We start from the raw sequence: 16,101 nt of genomic DNA, 5'->3' as shown, positions 1-16,101 counted from the left end.
TATAATGCCTACAGACTTCAGTACAGTAACTTGCTGTACATTTTTGTAGCCTAGGAGTAATAGATAAAGCCTAGGTGTATAGTAGGCTATATAATCTAGGTTCACACACACACACACACACACACACATACATATACTTATATACACTTACATACACATACATATATATGTGTGTATGCATAAGAGTGTGTATATATACATACATATATATATATATATATAAAGAGTGAGGTTTATTTTAAGTAATTGGCTCATGCAATTGTGGAGGCTGACAAGTCCAAAATCTGCAGCGTAGGCTGGCACAGGCTTGAGACCCAGGGAAGAGTTGATGCCGGAGCTTGAGTCTGAAGGCAGTCTGCAGGCAGAATTCCTCCTTCCTTGAAGGAGCAGTCTTTTTTCATTCAAAGCCTTCAAATCATTGAATGAGGCCCACCCACATTATGGAAGGTAAATATGCTTTATTCAAAGACTACTGACTTACACGTTAATCTCATCTAAAAATTGCCTTCTCAGCAACATCTAGACTAGTGTTTGACCAAACATTTCGGTACTCAGACTGGCTGAGGTGGCTCATGCCTATAATCCTAGCACCCTGGGAGGCTTAGGCAGGAGGTGCTTAAGCCCAGGAGTTCAAGACCAGTCTGAGGAAGAGCGAGACTTGTCTCTACTAAAAAATAGAAAAATTGGGCGGCGCCTGTGGCTCAGTGAGTAGGGCGCCGGCCCCATATGCCAAGGGTGGCGGGTTCAAACCCGGCCCCGGCCGAACTGCAACAAAAAAATAGCCGGGCATTGTGGCGGGGGCCTGTAGTCCCAGCTACTCAGGAGGCTGAGGCAAGAGAATCGCGTAAGCCCGAGAGTTAGAGGTTGCTGTGAGCCGTGTGACATCATGGCACTCTACCCGAGGACGGTACAGTGACCATGGCAGTACTCTGTCTCTACAAAAAAAAAAAATAGAAAAATTAGCCAGACATGATGGCACATGCCTGCAGTCTTAGCGCTACTCAGGAGGCTGAGGAAAGAAGATTACTTGAGCCCAGGAGTTTGAGGTTGTTGTGAGCTAGGTTGACATCACGGCACTCTAGCCTGGGGCAACAGAATGAGACTGTCTCAAAACAAACAAACAAAAAATATTGGGGCAGTGCCCATAGCTCAGTGGGTGAGGGCAATGGCCACATACACCAGGGCTGGCAAGTTGAAACCTGGCATGGGCCTGCTGAAACAACAATGACAACTGCAACAACAACAAAAAAAAATAGCCGGGCATTGTGGCAGGCACCTATACTCCCAGCTACTTGAGAGGCTGAGGCAAGAGAAACACTTACACCCAAGAGTCTGAGGTTGCTGTGAGCTGTGACGCCACAGCACCCTACTGAGTATGATAGTGAGACTCTGTCTCAAAAAAAAACACAGAAATCTGGAGTACTGTGGCCTAGCCAAGTTAACACGCAAAAGTAGCCATGATGCTACATGACAGTTTATTTCTGCAGCATTATTTCTAGTTTACTATTTTGGCTATGATTGCGTTCCCCATCATATACCTATTTGATGCAGTTGTCTGGCCTCTGGAAAAACAGATAGATCACAGTAGATGATGGATAGATTACTGCAAACTTGATCAGGTGATAGCCCCAATCAGCACTGCTCTATTAGATGTGGTAACTTTATTGGAGCATATCAGCACAACCCCTAGCACTTGTGTATGGTTATTGATTTGATGAATGCTTCTTTTCAATACCCATGGAAAGAGTTGACCAAAGGCTGTTTGCTTTTATACCATAATGTTATAGTAATAGCTCCTTCACTTTCTCCCCTCAGGGTTTTGTTCACTTTCCAGCTCTCTGTTGTAATATAGTCTTTTGTTTGTTTGTTTGTTTGTTTTTTAGAGTCTTACTCTGTTGCCCAGCCTAGAGTACTGTAGTGCCAACCAAGCTCACAGCAACCTCAAACTCTTGGGCTCAAGCGATCCTCTTGCCTCAGCCTCCCAAGTAGCTGGGACTACAGGCGCCCACCACGATGCCCAGCTATTTTTTTGTTGCAGTTGTTTAGCTGGCCCAGGCTGGGTTCTAACCTGCCACCCTCAGTGTATGTGGCTGGCACTATAACCACTGTGCTACGGGCGCCAAGCCTCAAACTCTTGACCTCAAAGGATCTGCTTGCTTTGGCCTCCCAGAGTGCTGGAATTATAGGCATGAGCCACTGTGCCCAGCCTATAATACAGTCTTAAGAGACCTTGATTGTCTTGACATTCCACAGAACATCATGCTGATCCAAGTATATTGATTTTTTTTTTCCTTTTGAGACAGAGTCTCACTTTGTCATCCTCAGTAGAGTGCCATGGCATCATAGCTCACAGCAACCTCAAATTCTTGGGCTCAAGTGATCCCCTTGCCTCAGCCTCCCAAGTAGCCGGACTACAGGCACCTGGCATAATGCCTGGCTATTTTTAGAGACCAAGTTTTGCTCTTGCTCAGGCAATCCATCCACCTTAGCCTCTCAGAGTGCTAGGAGTCCGTGAGTCACCATGCCCAGCCTCCAACTATATTGACAACATCTTACTAATAAGACATGAAGGAGAAGTGGTAAGCACCATGTTTACCAGACAGTAAAAGATAAATTACAGGGCAGTGCCTGTGGCTCAAAGGAGTAGGGCGCTGGCCTCATATGCCAGAGGTGGTGGGTTCAAACTCAACCCCGGCCAAAAACTGCAAAAAAAATTAAAATAAATAAATTACAGTAATTTTTGAAATGTACCATTGCATCACCACATTAGGTGAGGTCCCCCAAAAAACCCTCCCTCCTCCCTATCCCTCCCCTCTCTCTCCTCTTCCCTTATACTTTCTGGACTATAGTTATGTTTTGCCATTCATATGAGTGCATAGGTGGTTATATATTGATTTCATAGTAGTATTGAGTACATTGGATACTTTTTTTCCCATTCTTGAGATCCTTTACTAAGAAGAATATGTTCTAGCTCCATCCAGGTAAACATAAAAGATGTGAAGTCTCCATCTTTGTTATGGCTGCATAGTATTCCATGGTGTACATATACCACAATTTGTTAATTCATTCATGGGTCGATGGGTGCTTGTTCCATGTCTTAGCTATTATGAATTGGGCTGCAATAAACATTCTGGTGCAAATGTCTTTGTTGTAAAATGATTTTTGATCATCTGGGTATATACCTAGTAGAGGAATTGCAGGATCGAACGATATGTCTACTTTTAGTGCCTTGAGTATTCTCCAAACATCTTCTCAAAATATCTTGCTGTACTATATCCACCCTTCCTCTTGGATGATGTGAGATGATAAAATAACTACATGATGGGATGAAGTGAGATGAATGATGTAGACACTGTGATGGAGAACTGAGAGCAGGGACCTCTTAGGGGTCTGCTGGGCCCCTCCAACATGGAAATAAAGGAAAAATCTTGAGTCCCTTCGAAGGATCTTCCAGGTACCTAGCTAGCCTTGAAAATTAAATACATGAGCGGCGCCTGTGGCTCAGTGGGTAGGGCGCCCATCCCATATACCAAGGGTGGTGGGTTCAAACCCAGCCCTGGCCAAAATGCAACAAAAAATAGCTGGGCATTGTGGCGGGTGCCTGTAGTCCCAGCTACTCAGGAGGCTGAGGCAAGAGAACCGCCTAAGCCCAAGAGTTGGAAGTTGCTGTGAGCTGTGATGTCACAGCACTCTACCGAGAGTGATAAGCTGAGAAAAAAAAAAAAGAAAAGAAAATTAAGTACACAACCTGCTTTTTTTTTTTTTTTTTTTTTTGTGGTTTTTGGCCGAGGCTGGGTTTGAACCCGCCATCTCCGGCATATGGGACCAGCGCCCTACTCCTTGAGCCACAGGCGCCGCCCACACAACCTGCTAAGCAAGAAGATAGTAACAATAGTCCCACAAGCAAGCCAGCATCACAAAGTATTTTGGTTTTCTATAAAAACCTAAAACATCTTAACATATAAATATATATATTTTGAGGCAGTCTCACTATGTTGCCCTCAGTAGAGTTTTGTGACGTCACAGCTCACAGCAACCTCAGACTCTTGGGCTTAAGCGATTCTCTTGCCTCAGCCTCCCAAGTAGCTGGGACTACAGGCGTTCACTACAATACCCAGCCATTTTTTTTGTTGCAGTTGTCATTGTTGATTTTCGCTGGCCTGGGCCGGATATGAATGGGCCAGCCTCCGCGTATGTGGCTGGCGCTCTACCCACTGAGCTACGGGTACCACCCTTAACATGTATTCTTGAGTTGTTTTTTAGAAACCCGCATCAGATGGAAAATACTGACCATTATCACATAGAGCTCAGATAAGAGGGAAGTGAGAACTGAACTTTGGATTTCTTTGTTTCTAATTTTTTTTCCTGAGATGTCTGGAGGGAACCACACCTGTGGGCCAAACCAATGTATAACTTCCATATATTGGTTTATGATTTTGTCCACAACTTCTGCTCTGCTGAAATGTACTACTGCCTTTAAATACCCTTGCTTGTAATGTCTTAAGCATTAGCTGCCTGTTCTCTTTGCATGATGCCATGAAATCAAATGTCTATTTCTCTAGCTGCAACTCTTGGTATCAATGTCTGGCCGTGCTGTGCTGGGTGAACAGATCCCAATTTGGTTTGGTTATAGCAATGTTGTTCAACCTTTTTTATCTCATGGCACACTGGAACCTATAGTTCAACTTTGAGGCACACTTAAATTATGTTGATTGAAAAAAATTCAAACAAACAAACAAACAAAAAAAATGTTTGGCACAGTGGCTCACGCTTGTAATCCTAGCACTCTGGGAAGCCAAGGTGGGTGGATTGCTTGAGCTCAGAGGTTCGAGACCAGCCTGAGCAAAAGTGAGACCCGTGTCTCTACTAAAAACAGACACACTGAGGCAAGAGGATCACGTGAGCACAAAAATTGGAGGTTGCTGTGAGCTATGATGACATAGCGCTCTACACAGGGTGACAGCTTGAGACTCTGTCTCAAAAAAAAAAAAAGAAAATGTTCAAGAAAGAATGTATTTACTGTGCTTTGAATTTTTTTTGAAAATAATTTTATTAATCATCTTCAAAAATTTTCATGGCATACCTAAGATCTTCTCGTGGCACACCAGTTGAAAACCACTGGGTTACAGCATAGACTACTTTTGACTGTCCGATGATACATTAGAAAGAAGATCATCTGCTTTGGGCGATCGCAGATCACTGAGCCATGATGATATTGATGATTAACTGGCAGGTAGTGTATTCAGTGTGGATACTCTGGTGGATGGCAAGAGATTTTATCACACAACTCAGAATGGTGCATAATTTAAAACATGAATTGTTTACTTCTGGAATTTTCCATTAATATTTTCAGACAACAGTTGACCAAGGATAACTGAAATTTTGGAAAGTGAAACCATCGGTAAGGGGGAGATTACCATACATTAAGATTCATAGTCCTGCCACAGGTAGCATTTTTAGGAGCTGAGTGGCTTGGGGCATCCTGAGTTCAAGTTATCTTGCCTCATAGATCCTACACATAGAAAGAACAATAGTGGCCAGGTGCGGTGGCTCATGCCTGTAAACCTAGGACTCTGAGAGGCTGAGGTGGATGGATTGCTTGAGCTCAGGAGTTCAAGACCAGCCTGAGCAAGAGCAAGACTCCATTTCTACTAAATAGAAAAAATTAGCTGGGCATTGTGGCGGGAGTCTATAGTCCCAGCTACTCAGGAGTCTGAGGCAAGAGGATCACTTGAGCCCAAGAATTTGAGGTTGCTGTGAGCTCTGATGATGCCATGGCACTCTAACCTGGGCAACAGAGTGAGACTAAAAAAAAAAAAAACAGCAACAGTATTGGGGGGTTGTCTCTTTAGATTTTGGAGGCAAAATATATACACACAGAAGTATTTCTCTAACCCTTTACTGGGTCCCTGGGAGGCTGACAATTGTGAGTAGTAATAAGAGCCTAAGAGAGGGCTGTTGTGATATTGTGAAATAAATATTTGGTCTTTATCTGGCATACAACTCCTAAAATCCTTGGAATCTCCAAAGTGATGTCTTTTTGTACACTAATGAGTTGACTGATGGCTGGAAGCCCTTAGGTAGCTTCAGTATGGGGGCTGGTCATCAGAAAGCCCAAAGCAGGACTAGAGGGCTAAGACTTTCAGCCCCCACCCCACAACCTCTGGGGAAGGGAGAGGGACTGAAGGTTAAGTTGATCGCTGATGGCCAGTGGTTTAATCAATCAGACTTATGTAATGAAGCCTCTATAAAATCCCAAAAGAACAAAGTTCAGAAAGTTTCTAATAGCTGAATTCATGGCTGTTCCCAGGGGTGGTGCCCTGGGAGGGCAGGGAAGCTCTGGCACTTACCTCCATATCTCACCCCACACATTTCTTCATCTGTATCTTTTCTAATATCTTTTATAACAAACCAGTAAATACAAGTGTTTCCCCAAGTTCTGTGAGCCCCTCTAGCAAATTAATCAAAACGAAAGAAGGGGTCATGAAACCCTAACTTGAAGCCTGTCAGAAGTTCTCTACAGGGCTTGTGAGTAATGTGGGGAGCAACCTTGGGGACTGAGTTCTCAACCTTTACGGGTAACTAGGGGACCAGCCCAAACAGGGCCTGTTGTGTTAATAACAAGATGTTGAGTCACCTTATAGGTTTAACAGAGCCAAAAAGTGGAAGATGTATAGTCCACACATAAACCATTAAAAAAGCCTTACTTCTAACAGCACTGAAAACCAATGATTCCTCCTTTCAAAACCACAAAGACCAGGACATGACTGAAACCTAAGTGCCAGGACTCTGAAAAGTGAGGGGTCTGGGCGGTGCCTATGGTTCAGTGAGTAGGGCACCGGCCCCATATACTGAGGGTGGCAGGTTCCAACCCGGCCCCAGCCAAACTGCAACAACAACAACAAAAAATAGCCGGTTGTTGTGGTGGGCACCTGTAGTCCCAGCTACTCAGGAGGCTGAGGTAAGAGAATCACCTTAAGCCCAAGAGCTGGAGGTTGCTGTGAGCTGTGATGCCACAGCACTCTACCGAGGTCAACAAAGTGAGACTATGTCTCTAAAAGAAAAGAAAAGAAAAGAAAAGTCAGGGGTCCATTGGCTCAAAAGATCTAGGGCTAAAATCTGCCTCAACATGCCTTACAGTAAATGGTCAAATTTAAAGCCTTCCAATCAGACCCTGCCCAGCCAACATTCCTAAATGCTTTCTCTTGCCCTCTGAGTCTATAAACTTGACCCAACCCCCAAATCAGGGAGATAGGTTAAAGCCTGCCTTCTGTCTCCTTTCTGGCTGGTCTAATAATAAAGCCTTTCTTTTCTCAAAAGCTGGTGCCATAATATTGGCTTCTGTGGGCACTGGGCAATGGGCCCATTTGCTTGATAACACTATCTCTAGGTAGATAGCATCAGAATTGAATCGAAGGACACCCAGCTGGTGTCTGCTGCTTGTGGTAGACAGAAAAACCTCTGCATATTTGGTCACAGAAATTTTCTGTGCTGATTGTTGTTAAGTGAGAGAATAGAAAAAGCACTTCGAGTGGTTTATTTTTCCTTTCTACTATACCGCAGGTTCAGGCCACAAAGCAAGCTATCCTGCCACTTTGGATTATGTGAGCCTGCTGGTACAATGCTGCTGGAATACATCTCTGTGAAGATGGATAAGGATTCTTTAGGGAGTCTCTGAAAGTCCAAATAGGAGAGTCACAGTGAGAACACCTAGGATTCTGGAGTGAGGGCGTGCTCACTGTGGTCCATTTGTAAAAAAAGGTCCTAATGTGTCTCTGGGCCCCTTAGTCAGCGACCAAGCATCTGACCCCAGATGTCAGGTTTCTATGATGGAAATGGTATCTTCAAAGGCCAAGGGGGTCCAAAAGGCATGATTAAGTTAAATGAACAGGGAGGCTCCCATGGCACCGAATTCTGTTTATCTGATGTCTCTCCTTTGACCCCACTTCCGGCCTCATGGAGGGTTCCCTGAAACTAACTGACAAAGGAAGAAAAGAATCAAACCCAATTCACAAATAGTATTTTGGTACCAGCTGAAAATGAGTCACACTATTATAGCCTCAGTTGGAGGTAACCCAACAGTTAATGACAGCAGTCAATCCTCTCAGGAGGTAGAACAATGAGTAGTATATTTTCTTATCCTCATCGTATGGAGAGAGAGAGTACACACCAATTTCTAATAAGTGGCAAATGGCCTGGCTAGATGGTCAAGGGTGTGGAAAGAGCAGAGTGGAAGATTAGGAATAAGCAGTTCTGAATAAGAGGCATATGGATGGGACTACAGGAGTGGGCACAAAGCATGTGGATCTCTGTGTCTCTCACCAAAGATCTCAGAGGAAGCTCTGCAGAGAGGTCAGGATGGCCCATCCTGTGGATGTCAGCCAGCTTCTAAACGGAGCCCTAAACGGAGCCCCCTATTGCTTTCTAATAACCTATAAGAGTGTGTCCACAATAGCCAGGACGGGAGTTATAAATGGGCCTGACAACTTGGGCTCCCCCTTACCAAGGCTGATCTAGCAATTGCCAACAAATAGCCAATCTGCCAGAAGCAGGTAGCAATATGGCCACATTGCCCAGAGAGAGTAGCCGTCCATCTGGTGGCAGGTCCGTTACACCAGGACCCCTTCCATTTTGCAGAAGGCAATGATTCATCCTTACTGGAATTGCTATGTTCTCCAAATATGAGTTGCATTACTGACGTAGGGTGTTTCTGCAAGTACCACACTCTGAAGGCTTTAAAGAATGCTCAACCCATTACTAGGGACAGGAGATCCATTTTAAAGCCAAGAATGATGACGATGGGGACATGAACATGGATTTCACTGGTCTTATCATATGTCCACCATCCAGAAGCAGCCAGCCTGAGAGAACAATGGAACAAATGACTATTTCCAAGTTTTTATGGGGTTTAGAAACAGTATATGGTATGTCACAAGACTATTGTGGGATTAGAAAGAGATCACGTACATACAGCACTTTGCAGTGGCCCTGGCATGCAGCAAGTGCTTAATAAATGAGGTATTTATTATTAAATAAGGTATTGGTATTAATTGGATTGAATTGTGAAAAGCCTCTGGGCTCCGAGGGGAGCTCGTGGTCAGGCTTTGCAGAGCCCCGTGGGGCTATGGCTCCCGCTATGTGAGATAGGCTTTGAATCCTCTTAGCTGTTCCGAAAGTCCACAGCTTGAATTCCATGTTTCTGCCAGCAGGCAGCACACAGATGCTTCTACAGAGCAGAGAAAGCGAAACTCAGCAGAGTGAAAGAAATGGAAACTCTGACAGGGATTGGCTGCCTGGGGCGAGATGGGAGGCATCCAAATGTGATTATAAAAAGCCAGTCTACATCCGAGAGCTGTTTACTTGCTGGTGTTCCCATCTATCAGTGGGCTCCAGCAGGAAGATTGCCTCTCCTCTCTCTCCTCCAAGGTAAACCCAGGAGCTGTGAAGTGTGGGTATCAAGCTGCCACCCTCTGCTAGACTGGCTGCCTGGGAGCCTCATCCTCCTAGAGCCAGGATGCCCATTCCTCAGGAAGGCAGCAGCCTTTGGGTCCCTTTTAGTGCTCTGGGCTGGGACTAGTCTAAAGGGATGGGTTGGGGCTTTTAGGAAGATAGGATTCCTGCCCAAGAGGCATGAGACCCAGCTTAGAGGTGCTGCACCAGTTCTCTGTGGCCTTAGTTACTTCCTCTGTAAGATGATGATTAAGCTACCTTACCTGCCCAGAGGACCAAATGACTTCTGAAACCCCTTTACTGTAGGATTTACTGTGACAGATGAAGTGATCTGAAGAGGTTATTGAAAGGGTGGGCTGGGGCATTGGTCAATTGTGGGTTCAAATCCTGACCTTGCCACTTCCTGGCTAGGTAGCCTTGGCAGTCTTGGGGACTGAGCCTTCAATCTGCGCGACTTGACAGTATAGTGTCAGAATTGAACTGGAGGACAGAGCTGCTCAGCTCCAAAAAAGCTCCAGGGACCGTCTCCACCTCTTGCCCAACCTGCCTGCGCGCGGCGCCACCATGCGGCACAAGGTGGTATCGCTCTTCTTGTGCTACCTGCTACTCTTCACCTGCGTCAGGGTGGAAGCAGGTAAGAACCCTGGAGGGGTGGAAGGAATGTGTGAAAAAGAAGGGAATCGTTTGGGGACCCTGCATAGAGCTACAAAATGTCTGATGTGGAGACCCTGGCGTGCTTCTGAAGTAGAGGAGCTGTGATAGTAGTCAGCGCAGGATTGCTATAGCCAGAGTCCTAAATTCAATTCCCTTTACTTTGTTCAATTCCTTCATTCTTCCGAAATTTACTGAATGCCCATTCTGTGCCAGGCTTGGCACCTAGGGAAAAGTCCTCTCCCATCTGTGAGGCTCTCTGAGATGGCTTTTCCCCACCTCTGGGAGGGATCTGGAGCACTAGAAGCCGAACAGGGAACCCCATGCCCTCCTCCACTCCACTTTGTCCGCTCTCCCGCAGGGGAAAGAAAAGATTCAGAAGACAGTGACTCGGAGTTCTGGAGAGCCATGACCTTCATGGCTGTCGGAGGAGGTGAGTCTGAAGGGCAGGGAGCTTGGGAGTGTGGGGTGCCTGTCCCGGGCGCTCGTTAACTGCGTCCTCTTCCTCCAGGGCTCGCCGTCGCGGGGCTGCCTGCCCTGGGCTTTGCCGGCGCCGGCATCGCGGCCAAATCTGTGGCTGCGTCGCTGATGAGCTGGTCTGCAATCCTGAATGGGGGCGGCGTGCCCGCTGGGGGCCTGGTGGCCACGCTGCAGAGCCTCGGTGAGTGCAGTCCTCTGGTGGAGAGGTTCTTCACTGTTCAGAGCCATTTTCACAGGCTAATTCAGCTCCGTGGGGTGAATATTCCTATTCATTTAATCACAACATATGGAGAAACTGAGGCACTGAGGAATTATATAATTTACTCAAGTTTCTCTACCTAGCTAGGAGTCCAACGAGAGTCAGGATTTGAACCCAGCCAGAGTGATGCCAGAAGCCTCATTTTGAGCCTCTAAGGCCAGGTGCTCACTGATGCTTTGGCCAAATCACAAGCCTCAGTTCTTTCATCTGTAAATCAGGATGCTCATCCTCAACTTAACACTCTTTGAATCTGCTCAATCTTAGAGACCACAGTGGGCAAAAAATATGGGGGAGCAACCCAAGTGTGTCAATCTTGCACCATCTCTGGACTTGACATGCACTTTTTTTTTTTTGAGACAGAATGTCACTTTGGTGCCCTTGATAGAGTGCTGGCATCCTTCATAGCTCCCAGCAAGCTCAAACTCTTGGGCTCAAGTGATTCTCTTGCCTCAGTTTTTCATTTTTAGTAGAGAGGGGAGTCTTGCTCTTGTTTAGACTACTCCCAAACTGCTGAGCTCAGGTGATCCTCTTGCCTCAGTTTCCCAGAGTGCTAGGATAACAAACGTGAGCCATTGCACCTGGCCAATTGACTTGCACTTTTTGAACACCATGAATGGGCTAAATACAGAACTCAGAGTAACTTTTCTAAAAAAATAATGATGATAATTACCTTCACTTCTTTCTTTCACACACCACCACCCCCAACCAGGCATCCAAAATCTCTGACAAACTTCCCCTCTGCCTTCCTGAATTTCCATCTTTTCTCAATTCTGGATGGCAAAACCCCAAAGAACAGCCCAAAAGGAGAGAGCCCTTCTGGAGAGGGCAGGCCACCTCTGCAGTGGGAGGTGAAGAGTGTGGGCCAAAAGGCTGGGGAAACCCATGCACTATAAGACAGTTGTCCTCTCATGTGTCACAGGGCTGTGACAAAGATAAAATGATCCCTTGCTTGTGAACGCCCAGCACACACACAGTGAGAGCTCTCCAAAGATGGCTTTTAACATTATTAACAATATCATGTTTTCATTGCAGACATGAAGTGAATTATTCCTACTTTTTTCCTCTCTGAAACACATCTCTTATTTGGCATGACAAGTCAGAGTGGAAATAGAATTTACTTTTCAGAAGTCCCATCCCCTTTCAAGGGCCTCTGTTTCTCCATCTGGAAACGAGGGGGTTGGACTCCAACAATGGTTTCCAGACACTTGGATTCCCAGACCTGGTGCTTGGGCCCTAACAACCTGTCTGTGCTTGCTTTACAGGGGCTGGTGGCAGCAGTGTCCTCATGGGAAATATTGGTGCCCTTCTGGGCTACACTGCCCATAAGGTCACAGAAAGGGAGAAAGAAGATGAGGAATAAACAGCAGCTCCCAGGAACTGTCTTCTTCTTCCTTGGCCCCCCTTCCAGTGAGAATCCAACACTTTCTCTGTCACTCTCCCCTAATGACCTAAATGGGAAAACAGAATACATTTCTCTCAGAAAACACTCTGTCCTTTAACCTTACAAAACCAAACTATGTATCCTAATCGTTATGTACCTCCATATTAATCTGAAAAAAGATAAAAGAAAACACTTTGTCTCCTTGTGAATCACCCTTTGCAAGGAGAAGGCCAACAAGATCTGGCTCTGGCCAGATCCACACACCCATCCACACACCCCCACCCCCATTTTCCTGTGGTTTTCAAGCCAACCACAGCTCCTGGAACAAAACCGGTTGATTTTGTGTCTGGGCCTTAGCACATGCTGTTCTCTCTGCCTGGGATTTCTTCTGAAGCTTATCTGCCTGAAAGACTCCCTCTCATCCTTGCAAACCCAGCTCAGATGTCCCCTCCTCTGGACGTGTGCCCAGCACGGCCTCCTGCCACCTGTCACAGCAGGAATGGGCAGGCTCCATTTCTGGAGGTGCTTGGGGAGGGAGAGCTCAGTTTGTTCTCACTGACAGAAGCTTCTGGCTACTTCTCTGATTAGGCAGAGATGGAGAGGCTGTATCTCCATGTTCTCAGGAAGCACTCAAGTGATTACCTCACATGGAGAATGTAAGGCCAGACCCTTGCTCTAGGGAAAGGGGGTCACCTCACTTTTTGAGGGTTCACAAGGCCTCCTTTTCTCATAGGACTCTAGTGACAGGGCGAATGGTTTGCTTATAGAGCCCATAGGCCTTCGGAATAGGAAGGGAATGATAACCCAAGCACACAGAAAGCTTTTAGTAAATGTCAGCTATGATTAAGGACTTGCATCGAACAAAGAGGAAATAGCCAAGTGACAACCGGGAATTAGATCATCCAACTTCGGAGTCAGGGTTTGCTCTCTGGGGCTCACAGACCACGTTCTTCCTAAAGTGAGAAGCATGACTGAACGCCCGTCAGTCAGAATCCTGCCCGGGCAGCACTAAACGGCAGCACCGCAGAGCCGCGCTCGGCCTCGTACGGCCTGTCGCCTGCTATCCCTGACGGCGGGCTGTCGCGCGCCCCCGCGCCTCTGTGGGTCCCTGCCGCACGGTGTGCACCAAGGTCTGGCGCGGAGCGCCCCTGGTCTTGGGAAACCGCGAGCGGCTGGAAACGCAGCTGCCTCTCGCCCGTCATGCAACGGACATTAGTGGGGAAACTGGTGCTAAACCATTCTCCGATGAACTGGTTCTGGGTCGGGGCTTGTACCTAGCAGAGAAGCGACCTCGCTGCTATCTATGGAAAGTCAGCCCTGGATACAGGGTTTGTAAAAAAGAAAGAAAGAAAAGAAGGGAGGGAGGGAGAGATGGAGGGAGGGAGGGAGGCAGGCAGGCAGGCAGGCAGGAAGGAAGGAAGGAAGGAATATTTTTTTAAAAAATGTTTTAGGGAGGTGCCCATAGCTCAGTGAGTAGGGCACCAGCCACATACCCAGCCCAGGCTAGCAAAACAACAATGACAACCGCAACAACAACAAAAAAAATAGCCAGACATTGTGGCAGGTGCCTGTAGTCCCGGCTACTTGGGAGGCTGAGGCAAGAGAATCGCTTGAGCCCAAGAGTTTGAGGTTGCTGTGAGCTGTGATGCCACAGCACTCTACCCAGGGCAGCAGCTTGAGACTCAGCCTCAAAAAAAAACATTTTTTTTAAAATAAATCAAGGGTGGGAACCAAATAAAGGTCTCTCTCCCCAGAAGTACCCCCCTTCCACTTATTCCCTTGGATAGCATCGAGAGATTTAGAGAGCTCTGCCCACCCCCTACCCCCCACCCCGATTTTAGATCTGAGGCCTCAGCAGCTCTCAGGCTGAATGACACTGAAAATGACTGGTCCTTTACAGAGGACTCCACCTGCCACAAGATCCCTCTGGGTCTGTGCAGGATAACTCCTTGCCTTCATTCTGCAGGCATCCCCTGGGTTCTCAGTCTGTGCCTGGCACTGCAGCAAGGACTGAGGACACCGCAGTGGAAGAGACCTAATTCCTACCTACTTGGTGCTCACAGTGCACAGATGAGGAGCCCCCCCCCCACCAAAAGCATCCCTGAGCCGTCTTCTTCCTCCCTGTCATCACCTCCTTGCTCCTATATCTTTCACCTACTTTCACCTTTGCCAGCCTTCATGGACCACAATCCCATCTACAAAGTCTGTGGCAGAATGGTGAACACACACCAGAATGCACTAGTGGAACAAGAGATATTCAATGCATTTTTAGATGCCTCCCTGGCAATGGCCTTCACAGAAATACATAGCTGAGTCCTGGCCCAGTTCCAGGGTTGGGTCACCTCAGCCACATTACTTACATTCTGAGCCCCAGCTTCCTTGTTTTTAAAACTGGGCGTGTGGGTGTTGGATATCATGGTCTCTGGAGCTTTCTGCTCTAAAACATCTGCTGAGCTGGAACCACGTGCATCTGAATCTCCTTGGCCCCATAATATCCGGCCATTCTTAGGGTGAATTTTATTTTTGGAAGTAGCCAAAAGCCACTTTATGGTGCCAACTTTGAAGACTAAAGTGATAGGTGATGGGGCGGGGAGATGCCATGTTTGTTCACAAATGAGGGTAACTAGAAACTAGCAAGGTGGGTCCGCACTCTGGGAGCACACCTCAAGATGAATCCAGAAGTAGATCCCATCTCTGACTGACTGGCTGTAAGACAAAATCAAGGTCCTCTGTCCTTATCATTTTTCTCTGGACCTCAGTGTCCTAGTCTTCAAAATGGAGAAGAGGAGTTGGACTCTCCTCTCAAAATTCAGTCTCACGTACTCAAGTTAGGGGTGTCTTTCTCTTTAATAAAATTTTTTATCTAGGAATTTCCGTTCTTTAAGGGCTTTCCAGGCCCCCACAACCTTGCACATTGATTGGCTCCTTCTTCCCGCAGAGGCTCCCGCAAGTTCATGGTGCTATGTACTGATTTGAACACCAGGTGGCAGTGCAGTCCCACCTTGAAATCTCCATCTGCCTTCCTCAGCCCCGAGTGGCTCCACAATTACCAATAGCCCTCTGAGGAGGCCTTCTTGCTCCTCTACCCTTGAGGCCCTCAGCCCTGCAATTCCAGGACCTCCAAACTCCTGAGCATGGCATTCAAGACTGCAATCAGGTGTCCCTTCCAGGTCCACAGCCTGTGCTTCCAGGCCTGAGCCACAAGGATTTAAAGGAGAGGAGAGCCTTCCACACTTCTTGGCTGGGCAGAGAGGGTGATGCTAGGGACAGGGATTTCCTCCATTCCGCCAGTAAAGGGGCCTGGGCCAGCAACAGCTGGAGGTTGTGGAGCAGAGGGGAACTTCTCCTTTCTGTTTAGAACGGAGAAGCCACTTCCTTCAAGAAGATGGCTGGGGCAAGGGGGAAGATTAGGGAGCATGGGCTTCCTGGATCAGAGGAGAGAAAAGAGGTTTCAGGAAGCCCCCATGAAGAGGCCGAGAGCAGCCTTTTCTTTCCCTTCCCTCTGGGATCTTCATGAAGCAGACAGCTGCTGGGACAGGCAGAGTCACACATGAGAAGCCATGTGCTATAAAGCCACAGAAAGGACAGGTTAGAAGACAGGTTCATCGTATAGACCAATGAAGAGCAGAGCCTTAGTTATTCCAAAAAGTAAACCCAAGCACCTAGCCCCAAGTATTCAAGTTCCAGTACCCAAGTTCAGAACTCAGCCCTGAGTACTTGATCTCAAATATCCAGCCCCCAGTTCTTAGCTGCAAGTACCAGCTCCCAGCTGCAAGTAGCCAGTGCCCATAAGAGGCTGCCAGAGGCTGAGTGAGCAAATGGCCCCACAGGAGAGCCTATCCCAAGTCACTCTCTCAGGACATATTTACTGGACTGATTC

At 47.0% G+C, this 16,101-nt stretch overlaps 1 protein-coding gene across 4 annotated transcripts; it reads left to right on the top strand.

Moving 5' to 3' along the window:
* Positions 1–9,318: 9,318 nt before the first annotated feature.
* On the top strand, positions 9,319–12,411 carry IFI6 (interferon alpha inducible protein 6). 4 transcript variants are annotated; one of them, XM_053575821.1, is made up of 5 exons: positions 9,319–9,448; positions 9,875–10,084; positions 10,463–10,534; positions 10,613–10,762; positions 12,103–12,411. In XM_053575821.1, the coding sequence occupies exons 2-5, from the start codon at positions 10,015–10,017 to the stop codon at positions 12,198–12,200; spliced, it is 390 nt and encodes a 129-aa protein (XP_053431796.1). In that variant the 5' UTR covers positions 9,319–9,448; positions 9,875–10,014; the 3' UTR covers positions 12,201–12,411. The 4 variants fall into 4 exon arrangements, with proteins under 4 accessions (XP_053431796.1, XP_053431797.1, XP_053431798.1 ...); XM_053575822.1 differs by having other exon boundaries at positions 9,321–9,448; positions 9,913–10,084; XM_053575823.1 differs by having other exon boundaries at positions 9,327–9,426; positions 9,913–10,084.
* Positions 12,412–16,101: the final 3,690 nt, after the last annotated feature.

This window comes from Nycticebus coucang, chromosome 22 (assembly GCF_027406575.1).
Source record: "Nycticebus coucang isolate mNycCou1 chromosome 22, mNycCou1.pri, whole genome shotgun sequence".
NCBI lineage: Eukaryota > Metazoa > Chordata > Mammalia > Primates > Lorisidae > Nycticebus > Nycticebus coucang.
The sequence above is the reverse complement of the archived record's forward strand: the minus strand, read 5'-3'. Positions and strand labels throughout refer to the sequence as shown.